Below are 18,056 nucleotides of genomic sequence, written 5' to 3'. Positions count from 1 at the left end.
ATAATGATACAAATAAGTAAAAATCTCGAGATTTACTCATTTTGACGGGAAATCCGAGTACATTTAAATGAATGGATACTTAACCTCTATTTATAACTCATTTAAACAGGCATTTTAACTGAGGGGACTCTAACGTTGACGTTTTGACAGTAGGCTACAGTAGCAATCGGAAGAGCTAATATGCTAATTGCTAATGTGGCTGCGTTTCCTCGACGCTGATTGGCTGCCTACCCCAAGGCCCGCCCCATCACAGAAGCGTATTGTTGTTTCTCCGATAATAAAAGATGGCGGCCGGACCCGCGTAAATTGGACACCCTGTAGAGGTAGTATTATTTCCAAAACACATCATTTTATCACCTCTTGTTGTTCATGAATAACACATGCTACTTTATACGAGTCAATGAGCACATTAGTATATTAAAAACCATGTCCGCCATTGCATTTTGCGCTTCTGTGCCACCCGCGGCCTACATGTGGGTGAAAGCCTCGGTGTTTCCTGGGCCGCTCTCACCGGCGAGCTTAGAGCCAGTTCGGTGATACTAATAAGAGTCCTGGAGATGATTGAGAGCAAGGGGAGTCTAAGTAAATGGAGAGGGGGTGTGTTTGTGTATCTTTATGAAAGTAGGCGGGAATTTGTTAAGCTAACCTGGTTTTATATCCTTCGTAGGCGACACACGAATTATTTTTGTGATTTATCGTAAATTGGATTTACCGCAAGTTAGAACCAGTTATCTCCTTGAGAGTAGTGTTATATCCAGGTTACTGCTGCTCCAGGTTTGACTCCATGTATGTGGGACTGTGTTAGCCACAATATAACTACTAAGGTGTGAATGCATTAGTTATATCTGAGTAACATTACTATAATTAAAATGCCACAATGTAAAGGGCCTATGATAGATTTTACACCTTCTTATAAGAAGGCTGTCAACATTTTTGATACCTAAATGCTTCGATATACTTTGTTTTTTTTAACCATACAACCCTCCTTATTTAAATAAATCATAATATTGAAAAGTACCACGTCTGTATCATTAAAAAGGTATACTGTAGAGGAATTATTCAGTCACATAATAGCAGTCACAAGCCTACAAACTTTTCTAACACATGCAGTACAGACAGCCTGCAGGAGTTTTCCTGCAACATTTGGTGATAAAAAACAATCTATCAAACAACACTGGCTGATCAAGAGTTTTATTTATATATTACATTTTTCCAGCTAACTTATTGAACTTCAAAATCCTGTTACATGACAACTCTGTTCTTCTTCTTCTTCAGTTACTGAAGTTTACAACAATACATAGGCTTTACATCAGTTATTTCCACTTTATTATTGCCTAACTAAACTCTTTCTATTCAAGGGTGACTGGAGGATGCTCAGATTGTCAAATACTTTCAGAAATTGACACTTTGGTCCATCAAATGCTTTAAATAATTACATTTACTCAGATTACTGTAATTGAGTGGCTTTTTGTGTACTTTCTACTTGTTTTTTTCATGTCAGTGACATGAATCTGGCTGTTAACTGACTGCACATGACAGTCACTGGTAAATTGTAAGAGACTGATTCCACATCACATCTAAAAACAGCTGTTAGATTTATCATAGAGCTGGGACTAAATAAATAGTCTGGATGGAGATCTATACTCTTATGTTGTAATTGTCAATAAAGAAGTAACAGGCCAGTGCTTTTACTTTTACGGACGTAAATTTTAACCAAAGTAACTGTACTTTTACTTTAGTACAATAGTCATGTGCTTTCTCTCCACTTCTGATGCCATCTGAAATCACTGAAGCATCAATAAAACTAGTCTATTTGTTCTTAAGAGGAAGCAACCCACCAAAAATGTGGATCTTACAGCTGAACACTGGCTAGATTGCATCAATAGCAAATATAACAAAATTATTTGTACAGTTTCTACAGTGGGAAGGATTAAACCTACAATATGTTGTCTTTTAAAACCCCCAAATTATCCAGTATTGCATTCCTAGGAGTTCTGTTTTTGGGCTTTGGCATTTAACAAATTTTGTTATTGGTTTTATTTTCTGATATTTTTGCAAAGTTAAAAATTATGGTATCACAATCCTGACTGTATTTGTTGTGCCTGACTAATATCACAGTAGTGGAAATGTTAATATAAAGGACTTTCATTAGTCTATCTCTGTTTTTATTGTCTTGCCTTAACCAGTTTAATTTAATGGGGTTCTGAATAGAGCTAAACAATTTGCAAAAATAATCCAACTGCAATTTTTTTTTCAAGTATTGTGATTTCAATTTGATACGCAATTATTAAGAAGCTTTTTGCTATAAAGGAAGAGGCTGGGGTGGAGGAGGTTAAGCTTTGCCAGCAGCAGCGTGATGCATAAGCATTGGGATTAGTGAGAAGTACATCATATTTAAATACACCACTGTGTTGAGAGAAAGAGCTGTGATTGGCTGTGGGAGCTGGGAGGCTACATTTGGTGTCAGCTGGCCATCAGCCAATCACGGCTAGGGGTACGACTTACGTGAACTAATGCTAATTGCAATTATTGAAAATATGACATTAATTGCTTAATTGAATGGAGATTATTGTTTTTATGTCACTCGTTTTAATTTTGAAAAACATACATAAGACGCAAAAAAGGCCTATTTTTGTAAACCATTTAAAAAATTACGCTCAAATGTTTGTAAAATGTCCATAAAATCTCTGCTGCTGCAAAAAATGAACGTATTAAACTGGTATTTTGACATATTTCAAGTTAAAGCAATATTGCAACATCTGCGATTTGTAAATTTCAGCATGCCATATTGCGATTAAATCTCATTTACAATTAATTGCCCAGCCCAAGTTCTGAATGTATTATATACTTTGTTGTCATTCTGTTTGAACAATACAGTCCATTATTTTAATGATCACTTCTGGTATCGAAGATATTCTTAAGTTATGTAGCTATTCCTTAAGAAAGAAAACTTAGAGAGGGAATGAATCCTTCAAAAACTGCAAGCAAATAGCTGAAATCTGTCTAAATTGCACCATCATGAAGCATTGCTAAAGTATTTGTGCACTTAAGAGAGCATAGAGGAATCTGCACGCCAGTTTTGGACAGCAAACATCAAGAAAATGTCTTCTATTTATATTAAAGTGGTATCAAAAATATTTTTTTCTAGTATTATAGTTTAAGCTCTGGTATTGTTAAAACTCTATGTCATTGTCTGACTCTTAACTGATTTTATTCGTGAGTGTCTTGAAGAGATATAATAAGCACCTTCACTGTATTTTCTCTCTGTTTACTCTACAGGTTATAATTCTACCTTATGTTTTCAGTGACAAACTGGGACAAACAATCACGCTGACAGAGGAGGGACCATGGCTTTTGAGGAGATAAAGGGTAAGAAAGGAATGAGTAAAACTAATCTGCACAATGCATGGAGTATTCCTTTCTTTGTACTTAATATGTTAATCAAATAATTGCATTTTCCCACTGAGAAACATCTATTAGTACTGACAAAAGCATTTAGTGTGTCAGGTTGGCTCAAAGGTTAGGGATTATTATTAGGGATGCAAAAATGCACCAGTTTAACATCAGCTGATATTGGCCCTGTTAACAGTGTCCACTGGCCAAATAAGGGTGCAAGAACAGATGTCAGCTACCATTGTTTATCTGTTGTGTTCAATCCAATTAATTCTGGCACCTGGTCTATCTAGCTGCTGAATCAAATAAGAGATTTTTACAGCAGAGAAAACATGACTTGTTGGACAAATTCTGATCAGTTTTCATGGTCAAATGTGAAAGTAAATTTGGCATACTAGGAGTTTTACAGCTAAAAAAGTAGTAACAGCACCATCAGTATTGGTATCGGCTTTCTTATGTTAAACCGGTGTCTGCCCTAATTTTCACAATAGATTTATCTCTAATTATAATGCTCTTTATGTTTTCTAGACATGGGGATGGACGGAGAGCGAGGCCTGGTAGCGGGTCGGAGCCAGAGAGAGAAGAGGCGGTCGTATAAAGATCTGCTGAGAGAAGAAGAGGAGATCGCCGCTCAGGTCAGGAAGTCTTCCAAGAAGCGGCCCAAGGTAAGTTACCTGTCCAAATGAACATGATTTAACTGATCATTTTTGAGAGTGAGAGTTATGTTGATAAATGTTTGAAATCTTTTGAAGGATTCAGAACTTTTCATGCTTGGAGGAGACTCACACAAAAAGAAGAAGAAACATAGTGATGACTACTATTACAGAGGTAAGCTGTTTTTTTTGTTAGAATAGAAATCTTTCAATATAAAATGTGACATAACTGCAACTACTTTTACACTATCTGCATAAAATAAAACAACATAAATGAGGGAAAATCATCAAGTTGCTTTGAGGCTTCAGCACAACCCGTAAGATTAAGAGTTTTTAATCAGGATCTAACATCCTCTTCTGTTTCAGAGCACGATCATTCAGGTCCACCTCCTCATAAGAAAAAGCACAAATCTGCAGACCGCTCCCCGACCCTTTCCTCCCCCTCATCCTCCCACCCTGCGGACACAGCCATGGGCCTCCTACAGGCGATCACTTCCCCTCTGGCCACAGGTTCAGACCCCAGCCCCCACCTTCACAAGAAACCTTCCTACCCCTCCTTCTCCTCGCACTCCTCCAAAGACCGTAAACGCGAGAGCAGCGGCGGCGGCAGCGGGAGCAAAGGCAGCCACTCCTCTCACTCCCGCCCCATGTCGTCGTCCTCCTCCTCCTCCAAGAAGCATTCCTCCTCTTCCTCCAAGTCGTCTCTGTTCCACGGCGGAGCTCCAAAGGAGGAGCCGTTAACGTTACGAGAGGCTGACGGGCTGAAGATGAAGCTCATCATGTCGCCGGAGAAAGAGGAAGGAGAGAGCTTCCCATTCACGCCTCATTCTTCAAAAGGAGGCGTGAAGAAAGAGAAGGATCGAGACAGGATGCAGATGTCAAAGTCGCCGAAGAAGAAGCTGCAGCAGAGTCGAGATCCGCTGCCTGTGGTGGGGAAAGAAGTGGAGGTGGAAGGTGAGAGATTACTCTTCATCTAACTAGCAGAAACATGTCATGCTTTCTGGTCCTTTTTTACATAGCAGATTAAATTATTTGGATGCTTTAGCTCTCTTTTCTGTCAAATTTCACTGCTGTTGTGGTGCAGATGGCCTACATTTTAGGTCTTATGTATGGAGGCTTCCTACATATCATTCACCACTCTCTCTTCCTGACTTCCTACCCTAGCCATTGTCTTGTTCTCTCCAAACAAAAGTAAAAAAAATCTTAATTTCACTGCTGTGTTCTCTGTTATACATTATGTCTTGTACAGGCCATTATGGAGGGGGCATGGGAGACGACAGCTCCTCATCGGGGGGCGAGCTGGAGGCCGGTGAACTGGTCATAGATGATTCGTACACGCACCTGTCAAAAAAGAAGAAGAAGAGCAAAAAGAGCAAGAAGAAAAAGGACAAAGAAAAAGACAGAGACAAGGAAAAGAGCGGGAAGGACAAGAAGCACAGCAAAGGGTTTGGAGGTGAGTTTGCTCTGTTTAAAAACACCCTGAAACTTTATTTTTCTGTGTTATTCACAGGCTTTAATCAAGTAAAAGTCGCATACAAATTTTGGTTATGCACCAAATCAGTAAATCAATGAATATGTCTCCCCTGAGTCCAAAATCAAGCAGGATTTAACTGCAGAGTGCACTTGTCCAAAGAAGTCTGCATCATTGATTTATCTCTGCTAATTTTCTGCAGACTCATCGAGGAGCCACAGCCACTCCCACCCCACAGTCACTCACAGCTCTGTGGGGCCGATGTACGCCATGGGGACGCCTGTGCCTCCACACCACCATCAGAGCAGTGATGGCGTACCAGAGAAGAAGAAGAAGAAAAAGGAGGAGAAGGATCGGGACAAGCACGAGAAGGACAAAGACAAGGTAAGAGTTTATCTATATTACATCTCTAAATCTGATTTTGTGTGCTTCACTGTGAGTTCTTTGCACATTTCTGCACACATTACACAGCTGTTGCATGGCACTTATTTAAAAAAAATTAGGTTTTCTCAGTCTTTGTTATGATTTTGCTCTAAAACACTCAAATTCCTTGTATGTTAGCCTGCCTGCCTGGCAGTTAACCTAATTCTGATTCTGTTTACTAAGATTTCCTGCAGGATTAGTTGCTAAACTTGCAAAAGAATCCATATCTTAACACCTGTCATACTTTTTTGTCTTGCTACCTTTGCAAACTCTCATGTACCAGCTGAAGCCAGCTTGTTTTCCCAAAAATTATCTTTTCTTGTTCCCTGTCTGTTTCTTGTATTGTTTGTTAATCCTTCTTCCTCTTGTAGCCGAAGAAGAAGAACACGACAGCGTATCAGGTGTTTTGTAAGGAGTACAGAGTCAACATTAATGCAGAACAGCCCGGACTAGGTGGGTGTTTTCATCACATATAGTGAAGCTCTTCTAAATGTCTTTATCAATTACATGCAGATTTTAAAGATTATTTCTGATTTTCAGTGTTTGGTGAGCTCAGCAAAAAGCTGGCCGAGGTGTGGAAGGCAATGCCTGAAAAAGACAAACTGGTGAGTTATTTCCTTGAAAGTTTCTAATGTTTAGAGAGCTTTTGTTATGTTGTGTCACAGATATTGTGATGCACTGAATGCATGTTTTTCCTGTGCAGGTTTGGAGGCAGAAAGCTCAGTATCTGCAGCACAAACAGAACAAAGCTGAAGCCACCACGGTCAAACACAAGAGTGCCAGCGAGGGCAAAAGTAAAGGTAATTATTAACTCTAACGCAAAAGAGTTAACGCATTTCCACAGATATCAAAACACAAAAAGAGTCAGCCTGAACCTTTCTGTAGAAGTCTTAACATGTTCATAAAGATATATTCAAACCAGATACATCCATAGTAGCATAGGATCATGATTTTACTCTTCTGATTTCAGTTGCTTTGCCCTTATTGTTAACTTCATTCTTCATGCACGCTTCTGAAGGCCTAAGTTTTATTTCAAAGCTGTGCAGAATGAAGCTCAGGATCTTTTTTATCAAACTCTCAGATTCAATGCTAAGAGGTACGTTGAATTATATTCATGCAGGGTTCCTGCAGATCCTTGAAAATCTTAGGAAGTCTTAAATTGCACATTTGATGTTTGACGCCAAAAAGAGTCTTAAAACAATTGGAGCTGCTCTTAGGATCCTTTAAGATCCCTCACATATTCTTCACTCTGTGTTTGAGTGGCTACCATCAGGTCGCAGACTGCATTGTCCAGGCTGCAGGGCTTCCTTTGTCCCCGCAGCTGTCCAGCTCCTGAACTCTGACCCCTCTTTACTCCAGCATCATATTGGTGCTCTGTCCCACAACAGACAGCGGGACTCCTCTACTGACTGGATAAAGCATTTTAGCGCTGAGCATCACGGGGCAATACCTCCCATGCTTTTTGGTTTATTTTGTTTTGTTTTATTTTGATTTGTTGTATTTTAATTTTTTGATATATTTTTTATATTTAATTGCATTTTATTTTGTTTGATTTTATTTTTATATATTTTTTATTTTTTAATTTAATTAACTTTTTAAAAATTATTTCTTGCAATTTGCACATGTTGTGTTTTTGATGTCGTGTGTCCATGTTGCTGCTCTCTGTGCCTTTTAATTGCCCATCAGGGACAAATAAAGTGTTTTGAATTTATTTAAATTGAATAATAAGTTAGATTTTTACAAGTTAGTGGTCTTGAATTTGAGAGAGCACTTTGACTAAGACCTGTTCTTATCTAGTTGTTGTTTTGGATCCAAACTTAAGTGATTTTTATCATCTTTCTCCATAAATTGTTGCATAAATACTCTCCGTAATTTAGAGAAGTCAGTTTTGGGTGTTCTAAATTTCCTGGAGGAGCATCCCAGACCCCTCTGTGATTTTATCTGACTCATTTTGATTTAATAAACTCTGAACTGTTGTGAAAAACTCATACAATTCTTGAACATCTGGGCTACTGGGTTGCCTACTTAAAAATCTGTGCAGGATTTCCCTGACAAAATGTGTTACTCTGCTTTTTAATAGTTAGACCTGTTAGAATCAGCTCAGCACACCTGCAAAAAAAATGCAGGTTTGTTCTGCTCTTTGGCATTTAACATTTCATAAACAGTTCATTTAATCAGAAAATTCAGTCTTGGTCCAGGGTACAGAGAAATATCATACCTCTTATTTTCAACTATTTAACCTGCATTTTTCTCAGTTCAGAAGTCTTAAATCTGATTTTTAAAAGTGTGTAGGAACCTGCTATGTTTTTTAAAGTTCAGAATCATGGGTGTAATGGTATTTCGCTGATCCTGTTTTCACCTCTGCTATTACCTCTAAAGACGGCACAGAGGGGGCGGGTCTTTGTCCCCCCTTTGCATTTCCATAATCATAGTGAAGACCAAACATCACAGGGTGTAATTGTCACGTTTCTGTGATATGGGCTCTGTTTTCTGCCTTTTCATTGTAGTTTTTCACCACTTTTGTTTTTCTCGTTTGTCTAAAGTTGTGGGATCGGGAACAGGGATGGTCTCTCCAAACAGAGCGCCCGGCACGCTGTCTCTGTCTCCGGCTCGAGTCCCTGACGTCGATCCCATCGATGCTGCGGCTCACTTGCAGCTCCTGGGAGAGTCGCTGTCTCTGATTGGACACAGGCTCCAGGAAACAGAGGTAGGCGCTGACTTTAGAGCTTAAACACAACATCGTCTGTTTAAAATGTCATACAGATGTTTTATCGTTACGCAGTGGATTAAGGGAGAGTTGTTCTGTTGTTTTAGGGGATGGTGGCGGTGTCCGGGAGTCTCTCCGTCCTTCTGGACTCGATCCTGTGTGCACTCGGTCCGCTGACCTGTCTCACAGCACAGATACCAAAGCTAAATGGATGTCCTCGAAACGTCCTGGTACCGTATTTACACTCATAGATGTCACATGAACATAACTGCATGTAACTTAGTCTTCACAGTAAAACGTTTCTTTTTCAGGCAAACACGTTGGATAACATCGCCTACATCATGCCTGGACTGTGAGACAATGAAGGAATCAATGTGAACGGATCATGAATGGGATGTTAAACGGAATGAACCTTGGACTTTAATTTAAGCCACTGCTGACGTCTGAAGACTCAAATATTTTTAGTGTTTTTAAAGTGTATTTTTTTAAAGACCTGGTTTGTTTAATTTTCTAATTGTGATATTTTATAATGAAACATTTTACTGAACCTTATAATCTCTCTCTCTTGGCACGTCTGCTCCTTCAACTGTTACTGTACGGTGTGAGTGTGATGTCTGTTTGTATGAGGCTGTCTACATATTTGATTTTTTATTACTGAAATGTACAGAAACATTTAAGGCGTTTTCTTTGGTTATCGACTGGATGTAATATATTTGACACATGCTTAGATTTTCTTTTACTGTGTAAAAAGTGCTGTTTTTTACATTTGATATTTTACGGTGCAGCATTTAGACTTCTGTAGATTTCAGAGGTGCTAGAATTCAACTTAAAAGTTTTAATCAGGAGCTGTAAAAACAAAAATCACCGACGGACATTTAACAAACAGGGCATCATTAAAGAATGATCTGTTCCTAAACTTTTTGTTTCTCATATATTTATTGAGTTTGGAATATCTGAGTCAGTTAGAATTTAAACAAAACTATATTAACATATTTATTTGGTAGATTTTAAGAAATTATTTGTGCAAAATGCTGCAAAAGTCTTAGTCTTTATTTCCAGTTGTGGGTTTACTTTTCTGTGCATTCAGAAGCTCTTTTCAAAAACACTAAATTCAGCTCCATTTCCTCTTTCTGTGGGTCATTTCTGAGATGTTTCTACACCTTGAAGAGCTCAGAGACAGGATTGTTGACAGGCACAGATCCAGGAAAGGCTGCATGAAATTCTGCTGTTCCCAAGAGCACAGTTGTCCCCATAATTCTCAAATGGAGGAAGCTTGGCACAAGAACGGTGGCCAAGAACCTGATGGTCACTCTGACTGAGCTCCAGAGATCCTGTGTAGAAGATGGGACAAAGTTCCAGAAGGACAACCATCACTGCAGCCCTCCATCCACCCGGGCTTTATTGCCGAGTGGCTGGACAGTCTTCTCATCGCAACACACATGAAAGCCTGTTTGGAGTTTGCAAAATAGCCCCTGAAGCACTGTGAGAAACAAGATTTTCTGGTCTGATGAAACCAAGATTGAACTGTTTCGCCTCAGTTCTAAATGTTAAACCATCCCAGCAGTGAAGCAGGGTGGTGGCAGCATCATGCTGTGGGGGTGTTTTTCAGCAGCAGTGACTGGGAGACTGGGAAAGCTGAATGGAGCAAAGTACAGAGATATCCTTAATGAAAACCTACTCCGCAGCCCCCAGGACGTCAGACTGGGCCAGAGGTTCACCTTCCAACATGGCATCGACCCTAAGCATGCAGCCAAGACAACACAGGAGTAGCTTAGGGACGAGTCTGTGAATGTCTGAGATTAGACCAGCCAGAGCCAGGACTTGAACCCAATCAAACACCTCTGGAAATCCCTGTTAATGGCTGTCCATCCAGCCTGACTGAGCTTGAGAGGATTTGCAAAGAAGAATGGCAGAAAATCCCCCAATCCAGGTGTGTGAAGCTTGTTGGTTCATATTCAAAAAGACCAGAGGCTGTAATTCCTGCCAAAGGTGCTTCAACAAGTACTGAGTAAAGGGTCTGAATACTTTTATAATAAATAGAATTAAAAAAAAAAGTTTTCTCTTTGACATTATGGGGTACTGGATGACTTAATGAGGGAGAAAAAATACATTTGGTATGTATTGCTTATGAATACACTATTTATTTTGCACCAGTTAGGCAGAATAGCCCATAGATGGTCTTTACTATATTATACAGAAAAATAAACCCACTGCTCTCATAAGGACATATTTTATTCTGAAAACGACTTCCCTTTCAAGCACATATTCTTTCTTTCTTATTTATTATTTATTATTCTTATTTATTATTATTATTATTATTATTAAGAAATTGAAAATGCATAAACCAAATGATAGCTGGGGTCAATTTAAAAAATAATACACACTTATTTTTATTGTATAGGTCTTCTGAAATGGCTCCAAACTGTCACTGATAAACACTGGTGGGCTGAAATCATGAAAGGAAAACTGTGGAGTCATTGGACAGGGACGCGGGCCTCTGCTTGAGAAACCCTGCAGCCGCTTGCAGTGAAGTCGAGTCAGGAGTCAGGCAGGTCTGAGTCAGCCTGACGGATCCAGGAAGTGCGTTTATTTCTAATTTTAACACTAAAATACGACGGTGAACGGAGGCAGAGATGTCTGCAGCTGCTTCTCAGACAGGTAGGATGGAAAATAAGCATTTTTAATTATTAAAAATACGTTTTTGTGCGATGTAATAAGGGAAAAGTCAGAAATGGGCGGCTCCTTTTGGCGCATGTTTGGAGAAATTAGCGAAAGGTAGCGGCTAAGGGCGCTGCCGAAGACTAGAAATATGTCTGGTTTAACTTGTTTTTATCACCGAGTAATACCGTTAGAAACATCACTTTATATGTACTACAGAAAATGATTATCAGGTAGTTTCGAAGTCAGAAAATGACACAGCTGTTTGAAATTCTTTCTCTAGACAACGGATTATTAGTTTATACAAAGTTTAAAGGGTGAAATATGTGCACTTTAAGTTTGTAAAATATGTTTATTGTTGTATTTCCTCTAAGAGCTCATGCTGGTGGTGCTGGGCCGGACTGGGGAGGGAAAGAGACCCGTAGTCAGCACCATCCTGAACCTACAAGACAACGAGGAGGGCAAAGAGGCTGCAGAGACCCAGAAGTGCAGCAAACACAGAGGAGAGGCTGCAGGCAGAAAGGTGAGAGTAACAGGAGCTAAATCAGACTGATATGAGCCAGAGAAATCATTACATCTTAGAAATCTCACTGAGAGCAACAATATTAGAGTTTGTCGTGTCAGAGTTGATCTAATGGTGGAGTAACAAACAAGGAGGATGATGTCTATCCCATTTCCACAGAGTGTCGTGGCCCCCTGCTTTCAGCACCATGTAACTTTGGTTCTCTTGCAAGATTTTTAGTTTATTTAACTCAAACCCAAAAACATTAGAAACGGAAAATTTGACCTCAGAATTATCTATCGCAATTTGTTTTCCACACTTAAACAGTAGGCTTTAATTGCAAACCTTTATTTTTGTCTGGATATTTTCATTACCTTTATTTGCATTTTTTTTAACCTTTTTTTTGCCACTTTAATCCCATATTTTCCCTTTTTCACCAGTTTTTGCCTCTTTCATCCTGCTTTTCACAAATTGCATTTTTTTTGCTTTTTTGCCAATTTTTGCCCATTTAAGGTGCCTCATGCCATTACATGTCATTTTTTTTTTTGCTAATTTAAGTCATGCTTAACTCATTTTCCTCCACCTTTTTGCTTCTTTTTGCCATTTTTAGTCACTTTTCACTTGTTTTACCTCACTGTTTTGCTACTTTTTGCCAACTTAGTTATTTTTTCACTCATTTCCCCCCACCTTTTTGCTGCTTTTCTGCCAATTTCAGTCACTTTTCACTCATTTTCCCCCACATTTTTGCTACTTTTTGCCAATTTTAGTTATTCTTCACTCATTTTCCCCCACCTTTTTGTTTCTTTGGCCAATTTTAGTTATTTTTCACTCAATCCCCCCCCCCCCACATTTTTGCCACTTTTTGCCAGTTTTAGTTAATTTTCTCTCCTTTAAGTCATTTTTTTTTGTCATGTCTCAACCATTTCTGCCACAATATCTCCCAATTTTTTTTTTGTCATTTTTCACCCAGTTTTTGCCATTTTATGCCTATTTTACTCCTGTTCACCCATTTTTGGCCCCTTTCTTGCAGCTGTTCACCTATTTTGCCAGCTTTAACTTATTTTTTTGCCACTTTTCACCATTTAGATTGTGGCTCTTGCAAAGGTATTTTTCAACAACTTGGCTCTTTGGTTGAGCAGGGCTGAGTAACACTGTTTTGCAGCAGGGGATGGTGAAGATAATTTTGCTGCGGAAGGCACAGTTCTTCTTTTTGTACCATGGAAGAAAGTGGTCAGTCAGAAACTCTATATACTTGTCCGGGGTAATTTCCACGTCTTCAGGGACCCTAAGGGGGTCCACCAGCTGTCCTATCTGTGCTCTGAATCAGCCAAAAATTTCTCCACAGTACGATGATCATGCTTACATTTTCGTGAAATATATGCATAATAATTTGGAGCGCGGTGTATGACATGTTTTAATGTCCTCCTTCTCTCTGCAGGTGTCCGTGGTCTCCACTCCAGCCTGGTTCAGCTCAGACTGCGACCTAAATGATAGAGGATATCACATTTCCTCCTTCATCGCCTTATCTACCCCCGGACCTCACGCCTTTCTTCTGTGCGTCCCTGTGAATCAGCCAGCTGACGGAGAGGCTAAAGCTCTGGACGTCCTGGAGGGGCTGCTTGGCCCCTCCGCTGTCAGCACCCACACCATCGTTCTCTTCACCCACACCGAGGAGCTGGAGGAGGATGAGCAGCTGGAGGATTACCTCGTCACTTGGAGGAAGGATCTCCAGCAGCTGGTGGGGAGATGTGGAGACCGATACCACACCCTGGAGACCCGAGGAGGAGACGCAGAGGAGAGGAGAGCGGTGGAAGAGCTGCTGGAGAAGGTGGAGGAGATTGGGCTGGATCACTTCAGCTGTTGTCTGTACGAGCAGGCGGAGAGGAGGGTGAAGAAGAGACAGGAGGAGCTGGTGTTGAAAAACGACCACGTGGAAAGCACCACAGAAGAAGAAATGGAAGCAGTGAGAGAGGAGGCGGAGAGAAGCATCGAAGACTTGGACGTAGATGTGAAGGGATTTTTCCCCTCCGTCAGCGTCTCCGCCTCCTCCCCTGCTCCTTCCTTCTTCTGGGTTTTGTGGGAGAAGCTGGCTGGATGGGTGAGTCGTCTGCCCAAACTGGTGAGGCGAGAGGCCTTACTGGGGGCCCTGGTCGGGCTGTTTGTGGGCGGCCCGTTTGGGGGGATAATGGGGGCCACTGTGGGGTCGGTGGCGACAGAGGTGGCGAGAAGAAAAACACAGAAACAGAAATAAGAACTTTTCTATCTGCTTAAATTTGCACCTTTAAGTCACTTCACTGTGTTCAGCTCTCTCTGTATCACTGAGCTATTAGCTTAGCTGCTAACACCTTTAAAGACAGTATTAAAGCTCCAACACTGAGCACCAGCACCAGTGAGATTACACCTAAGGCTATACCTCTTTCTAGGCAGACACACTGATGCTGTTTTCACACATGCACGCCTGGAAATGTCCAGCCCCAGGCTATAATGATATTTTCCCTCCTTTGCATTAATGCTACATGTTTTTGGGCGTTTACAAACTACAAACGAACGAGAAGGAGGAACATGTCTGCTGATATTTGCAACCAATACATTGGCTGTAAATATCAGCTATATGTAGGAATACGTTTGTAAAACGTCAGGAATAAGGATGCACAAATAAAAAGACTTCAGCCAGTGTAGGTCTGTGGGACCTGCTTACATTTTACAGCGTGTTTTAAAGAGTTAAGCTTGTCTTAGGTCTGGACCACATTTATATATCAGTGTTGATGTTGGTATCAGCTGAAATTGACTTGTAAAATCGGCATTCCTGCAAAAATCCAATATTGTGCATGCCTAATTCTGAAGGACGACACACGTTAAAACTGCTTTTGCACACTGGAGAACCCGACTCCTTGCAGAAATGTTACTAGGAGGCTGCAGGAAACAAGTTTGAATGAAATCAGGGTGAAAAATGCAGCTGTTTGCATGCTCACCCCAAATCTTAAGGGGAATTTTTAGGAGTTGGTGCATGTGTGAATACAGTCTGTAATATCTAAATGCCTCTACAGTGGTTTATAATTCATGTTTCATGGATCAGTAATCATTTTTCTTTGTTGTTGGTTATCCCCCTGCAGTATAACCTCCTCCTATATGTATTTTTACCTAGTATAAAGGTATCAATCTTAATGGATGAAGTGCCTGTGTCCACAGCCTCTTTATTCCGCTCACAACAATGTAGTCCAGCAGAGTCAGCACTCAGCATTTGCAGCAAAAACCTCAGCATCAGCCAATTTTCGTCTCATGTCTTTGATCTACATTAGGGAGACACGTTACTCATCTTAGATCAGGCCTGTCCAACCTTTTTCCACTGAGGGCCACATACAGAAATATACAGGGATGTTGGGGCCACTTAAATATCCAGAAGGTGAGGTATATGGCGTTTATTAAGTCAGAAGCAGAATAAAGGAGGAGCTGGGGTGGAGGAAGGTTGCAGCTTGCAGAGAGAGCCGCAGAACGTGAGAGTGATTGACCAGTGGTGTGGTTAGAGCAAATCAGCTGGTTGTCAGCTGATCGGGGCAGAGCTTGACTCCATGGCCTTTTTATACTAACACTAAATGCTCGATTTAATGGCTGACAAGGCAAAGAGAAAATCATTTCAGGTTTTTGGGGATGCCAATCACATTTTGGGCACCCCTGTTTGGCCCCTAGCTGCCACTTGCTCAACCCATGGAATATTATTGGTACTGCTCTTTGCTGCCAAAACTCATCAGGGAGTTAGAAAACAAGGTATTATTATTTTGATTGCTAATATTCCACCATGTACAGTGTTGTCCCAGTTCAGTCACAAAAGACACATCAATAAATTCTTGCTGATGTTTGTTTACAGCGTTAGCATGGAAGCACAATCTTCTGCTGAAACTATGAAGTACAATACAGTGAAACACAAACTCCATGTTTAAATGTGGGACATATTTAATTTTATTTCTAGAATTTACTGTGAGCCCATCAAATTGGGACCAAGGGAATATGAAAAAATGGTCACATGCAATAAATATATCATTATTCATCCGCAATGCAGGTGTTGTGCTCAGAAAAGCATCCAGACAATCATGTGCCTGTCACTGGCACCTTTTTATAAGGAAAAACAGCATCCTGATCAGATTACTGTCACTTTTTCTACGTCAGGTGAAAGAATTTGTGTTTTTATAACTAGATAAGAATTTTTTTTAAAACTTTTTTTTAATAAACATTTATACAGTAGCTACATTAAAGCACACATTACAACCAATGAGAATAATCCACCTCTAACTAATCTGAATGACATAATTTAACAACATGATGGGCACATGATTCACAGGATGCTTTTCTGAACAAAACACATAGACGGAGTTATGCAAACGAATAATATCAAACTGCTTGTAGCTATTTTTACATGTTCCATTCTTTGATCCAAGTATAAATATCCAAAATAAAAAACAAATCCTTGATTTGATTTTGTTTCAGAAATTAAAGAAACCATTTTTCATTTATTTGTTACTCAGTAAACAATCAAATATCAACTAAACGGATGATACACAGATTATGATCAAGCACTGTGATTTTGTTTTTGTTGTGAGACATATTTGCACCATGAATGAAGTTATCCACTGAGTTAGAGTTCCTGCCTGTGACTTTAGGAGCTTCTAAAGGAAGTCCCTAGTGCTTATTCTTTATCCGTATGAATTAACTTTTACTCGGGTGTAATAGTCGTTTACTTTTCCACCTCTATGTAATTTCGGACACTGTGGCTGTGTCCAAAATCACTCCCCATTCACTATACAGTGCACTTTATAGTGAATACGCCATTTTGTAGTGGTGTCCGAATTCTGAGTGAGTATTGTTACTCACTTTGGAGTGCACTCATTCTATCCCACAATGCATCTTGAAAAGTAGTGAACAGCCGATGCTCACTAGCCCAGCAATATTTACCATCATGCATCGCTGTTGCTGCTCTCAAACATGACGGACGAATAAGAGGAGCAGAGAAACACATATAAAAACTTTTAAAATGATTTTTTCTTTGTTGATTTTAACCAAAGTATTTAATCTGTAAGAAAATGTTAAGGATTCAAAACAGAGCAACTTTTTCCCCTTATGAGGATTACAAGACATGAGAACATGATCTTTATGCAAAAATAAGTGATAATACACAAAAATGTATATTATTATGCCACTAAAGACACAAACTTCTTCATCCCTTACTATTTTTTTTTGTGTGTGAAAATACGTTACGTTCAGTATCAGTTTTTAGTGAAATTCTACTGTTAATTTCGATCCTCCACCGTTGTCATGGAAATCTACGAACTGTTGTTGCTAAACATTGTAATTGTGAGACGGCGATGACGTTATTTCCTGCGGCCAGAGCCGTGTCTGAAATCATTTTTGTGTTTTGCAGTTGAGTCTACTATATAGTCCACTTTATGCTGCTCACTATATTATGGACAGGGAGTAGGGAATAGGTGTGTGGTTTCGGACACAGCCACTGAGGACATCTGTGCAAAATCTGAAGAAATTCCCTCTTAGTACTCTTGAGATGTTGCATTTACAAGTAAGGGATGAACATTGGGTCTAATGATCTTGACCTCTGACCTATGAGCTCCAAAATGTAGTCTAATCACCCTTGATTCAGGGTGGATTTTTGTGCAAAATTCTGATAAAGTTCCTTGAAGAATTCATGAGATATTGCATTCACAAGACAGACCTGGAGGAGCAACCTAAAACAAAATATAGACATAAAATTGAGCATTAAACTGCAGGAGGATTCACAACAAACAAAAGAGAATTTACAGCTTTATCAACCACTGAAATTTCAAGTATAACAACTCTAAACCTCTTTTAAACTCTAAGACAGATTACTTCAGATGGCTGTAACACTTTGATAAAGATGTAATACTATAAAACATCCACAAGGTGGAGACACTGACCTTTATATGGAGGTGTTTAAATGTTTAAAGACTTTATTCTGCTTATGAAGCAAATAAAAGCTGCTGTTAAAATGATGATTTACTGTTATTTTCTGAGGTATTTACATATGAACTTAGTGAACTTTCACAGAGTTTTAACACATTAAAGAGAAGTTAAATCACTTTAAAGATGTTTTGCAGTAACTAAAGTTGAGTTTAAAGCATAACTAGTGCATGCATTTAGCTGTAAACGGTGTCAGCTATGTTAAAGATGAAGAAAACTGTGATGCAAGAGGTTAAATCCATGGATTCTTGCTGCAGAGCCTCC

The 18,056-nt window shown here is 39.7% G+C and overlaps 2 protein-coding genes across 3 annotated transcripts; both read left to right on the top strand.

The window, feature by feature from the left end:
• The first annotated feature begins 250 nt into the window (after positions 1-250).
• On the top strand, positions 251-9,557 carry hmgxb4a (HMG box domain containing 4a). Of its 2 annotated transcripts, none has more exons than XM_041816884.1 (13): positions 251-323; positions 3,306-3,369; positions 3,922-4,058; positions 4,146-4,221; positions 4,413-5,000; positions 5,296-5,499; positions 5,720-5,901; positions 6,312-6,393; positions 6,481-6,545; positions 6,644-6,740; positions 8,484-8,647; positions 8,755-8,877; positions 8,959-9,557. In XM_041816884.1, the coding sequence occupies exons 2-13, from the start codon at positions 3,348-3,350 to the stop codon at positions 9,001-9,003; spliced, it is 1,785 nt and encodes a 594-aa protein (XP_041672818.1). In that variant the 5' UTR covers positions 251-323; positions 3,306-3,347; the 3' UTR covers positions 9,004-9,557. The 2 variants fall into 2 exon arrangements, with proteins under 2 accessions (XP_041672818.1, XP_041672817.1); XM_041816883.1 differs by having other exon boundaries at positions 255-323; positions 3,280-3,369.
• Positions 9,558-11,166: 1,609 nt separating this feature from the next.
• On the top strand, positions 11,167-17,824 carry si:dkeyp-69e1.8 (uncharacterized protein LOC100001340 homolog). Its single transcript, XM_041778102.1, has 3 exons — positions 11,167-11,305; positions 11,680-11,828; positions 13,246-17,824. The coding sequence occupies exons 1-3, from the start codon at positions 11,281-11,283 to the stop codon at positions 14,056-14,058; spliced, it is 987 nt and encodes a 328-aa protein (XP_041634036.1). The 5' UTR covers positions 11,167-11,280; the 3' UTR covers positions 14,059-17,824.
• The last annotated feature ends 232 nt before the right edge of the window (positions 17,825-18,056 follow it).

Source organism: Cheilinus undulatus, linkage group 21 (assembly GCF_018320785.1).
Source record: "Cheilinus undulatus linkage group 21, ASM1832078v1, whole genome shotgun sequence".
Classification (NCBI taxonomy): Eukaryota; Metazoa; Chordata; class Actinopteri; order Labriformes; family Labridae; genus Cheilinus; species Cheilinus undulatus.
This window is presented reverse-complemented; position numbering and strand designations above follow the sequence as displayed.

Bases quoted from the DNA above. Each gene is read 5' to 3' on its own strand.
- hmgxb4a (XM_041816884.1), top strand. From the start codon at position 3,348: ATGGCTTTTGAGGAGATAAAGG. The intron at 5,001-5,295 runs GTGAGAGATTAC...TGTCTTGTACAG, and splicing joins GAAAGAAGTGGAGGTGGAAG to GCCATTATGGAGGGGGCATG. The intron at 8,878-8,958 runs GTACCGTATTTA...TTTCTTTTTCAG, and splicing joins GATGTCCTCGAAACGTCCTG to GCAAACACGTTGGATAACAT.
- si:dkeyp-69e1.8 (XM_041778102.1), top strand. From the start codon at position 11,281: ATGTCTGCAGCTGCTTCTCAGACAG. The intron at 11,306-11,679 runs GTAGGATGGAAA...ATTTCCTCTAAG, and splicing joins TGCAGCTGCTTCTCAGACAG to AGCTCATGCTGGTGGTGCTG. The intron at 11,829-13,245 runs GTGAGAGTAACA...TTCTCTCTGCAG, and splicing joins GAGAGGCTGCAGGCAGAAAG to GTGTCCGTGGTCTCCACTCC.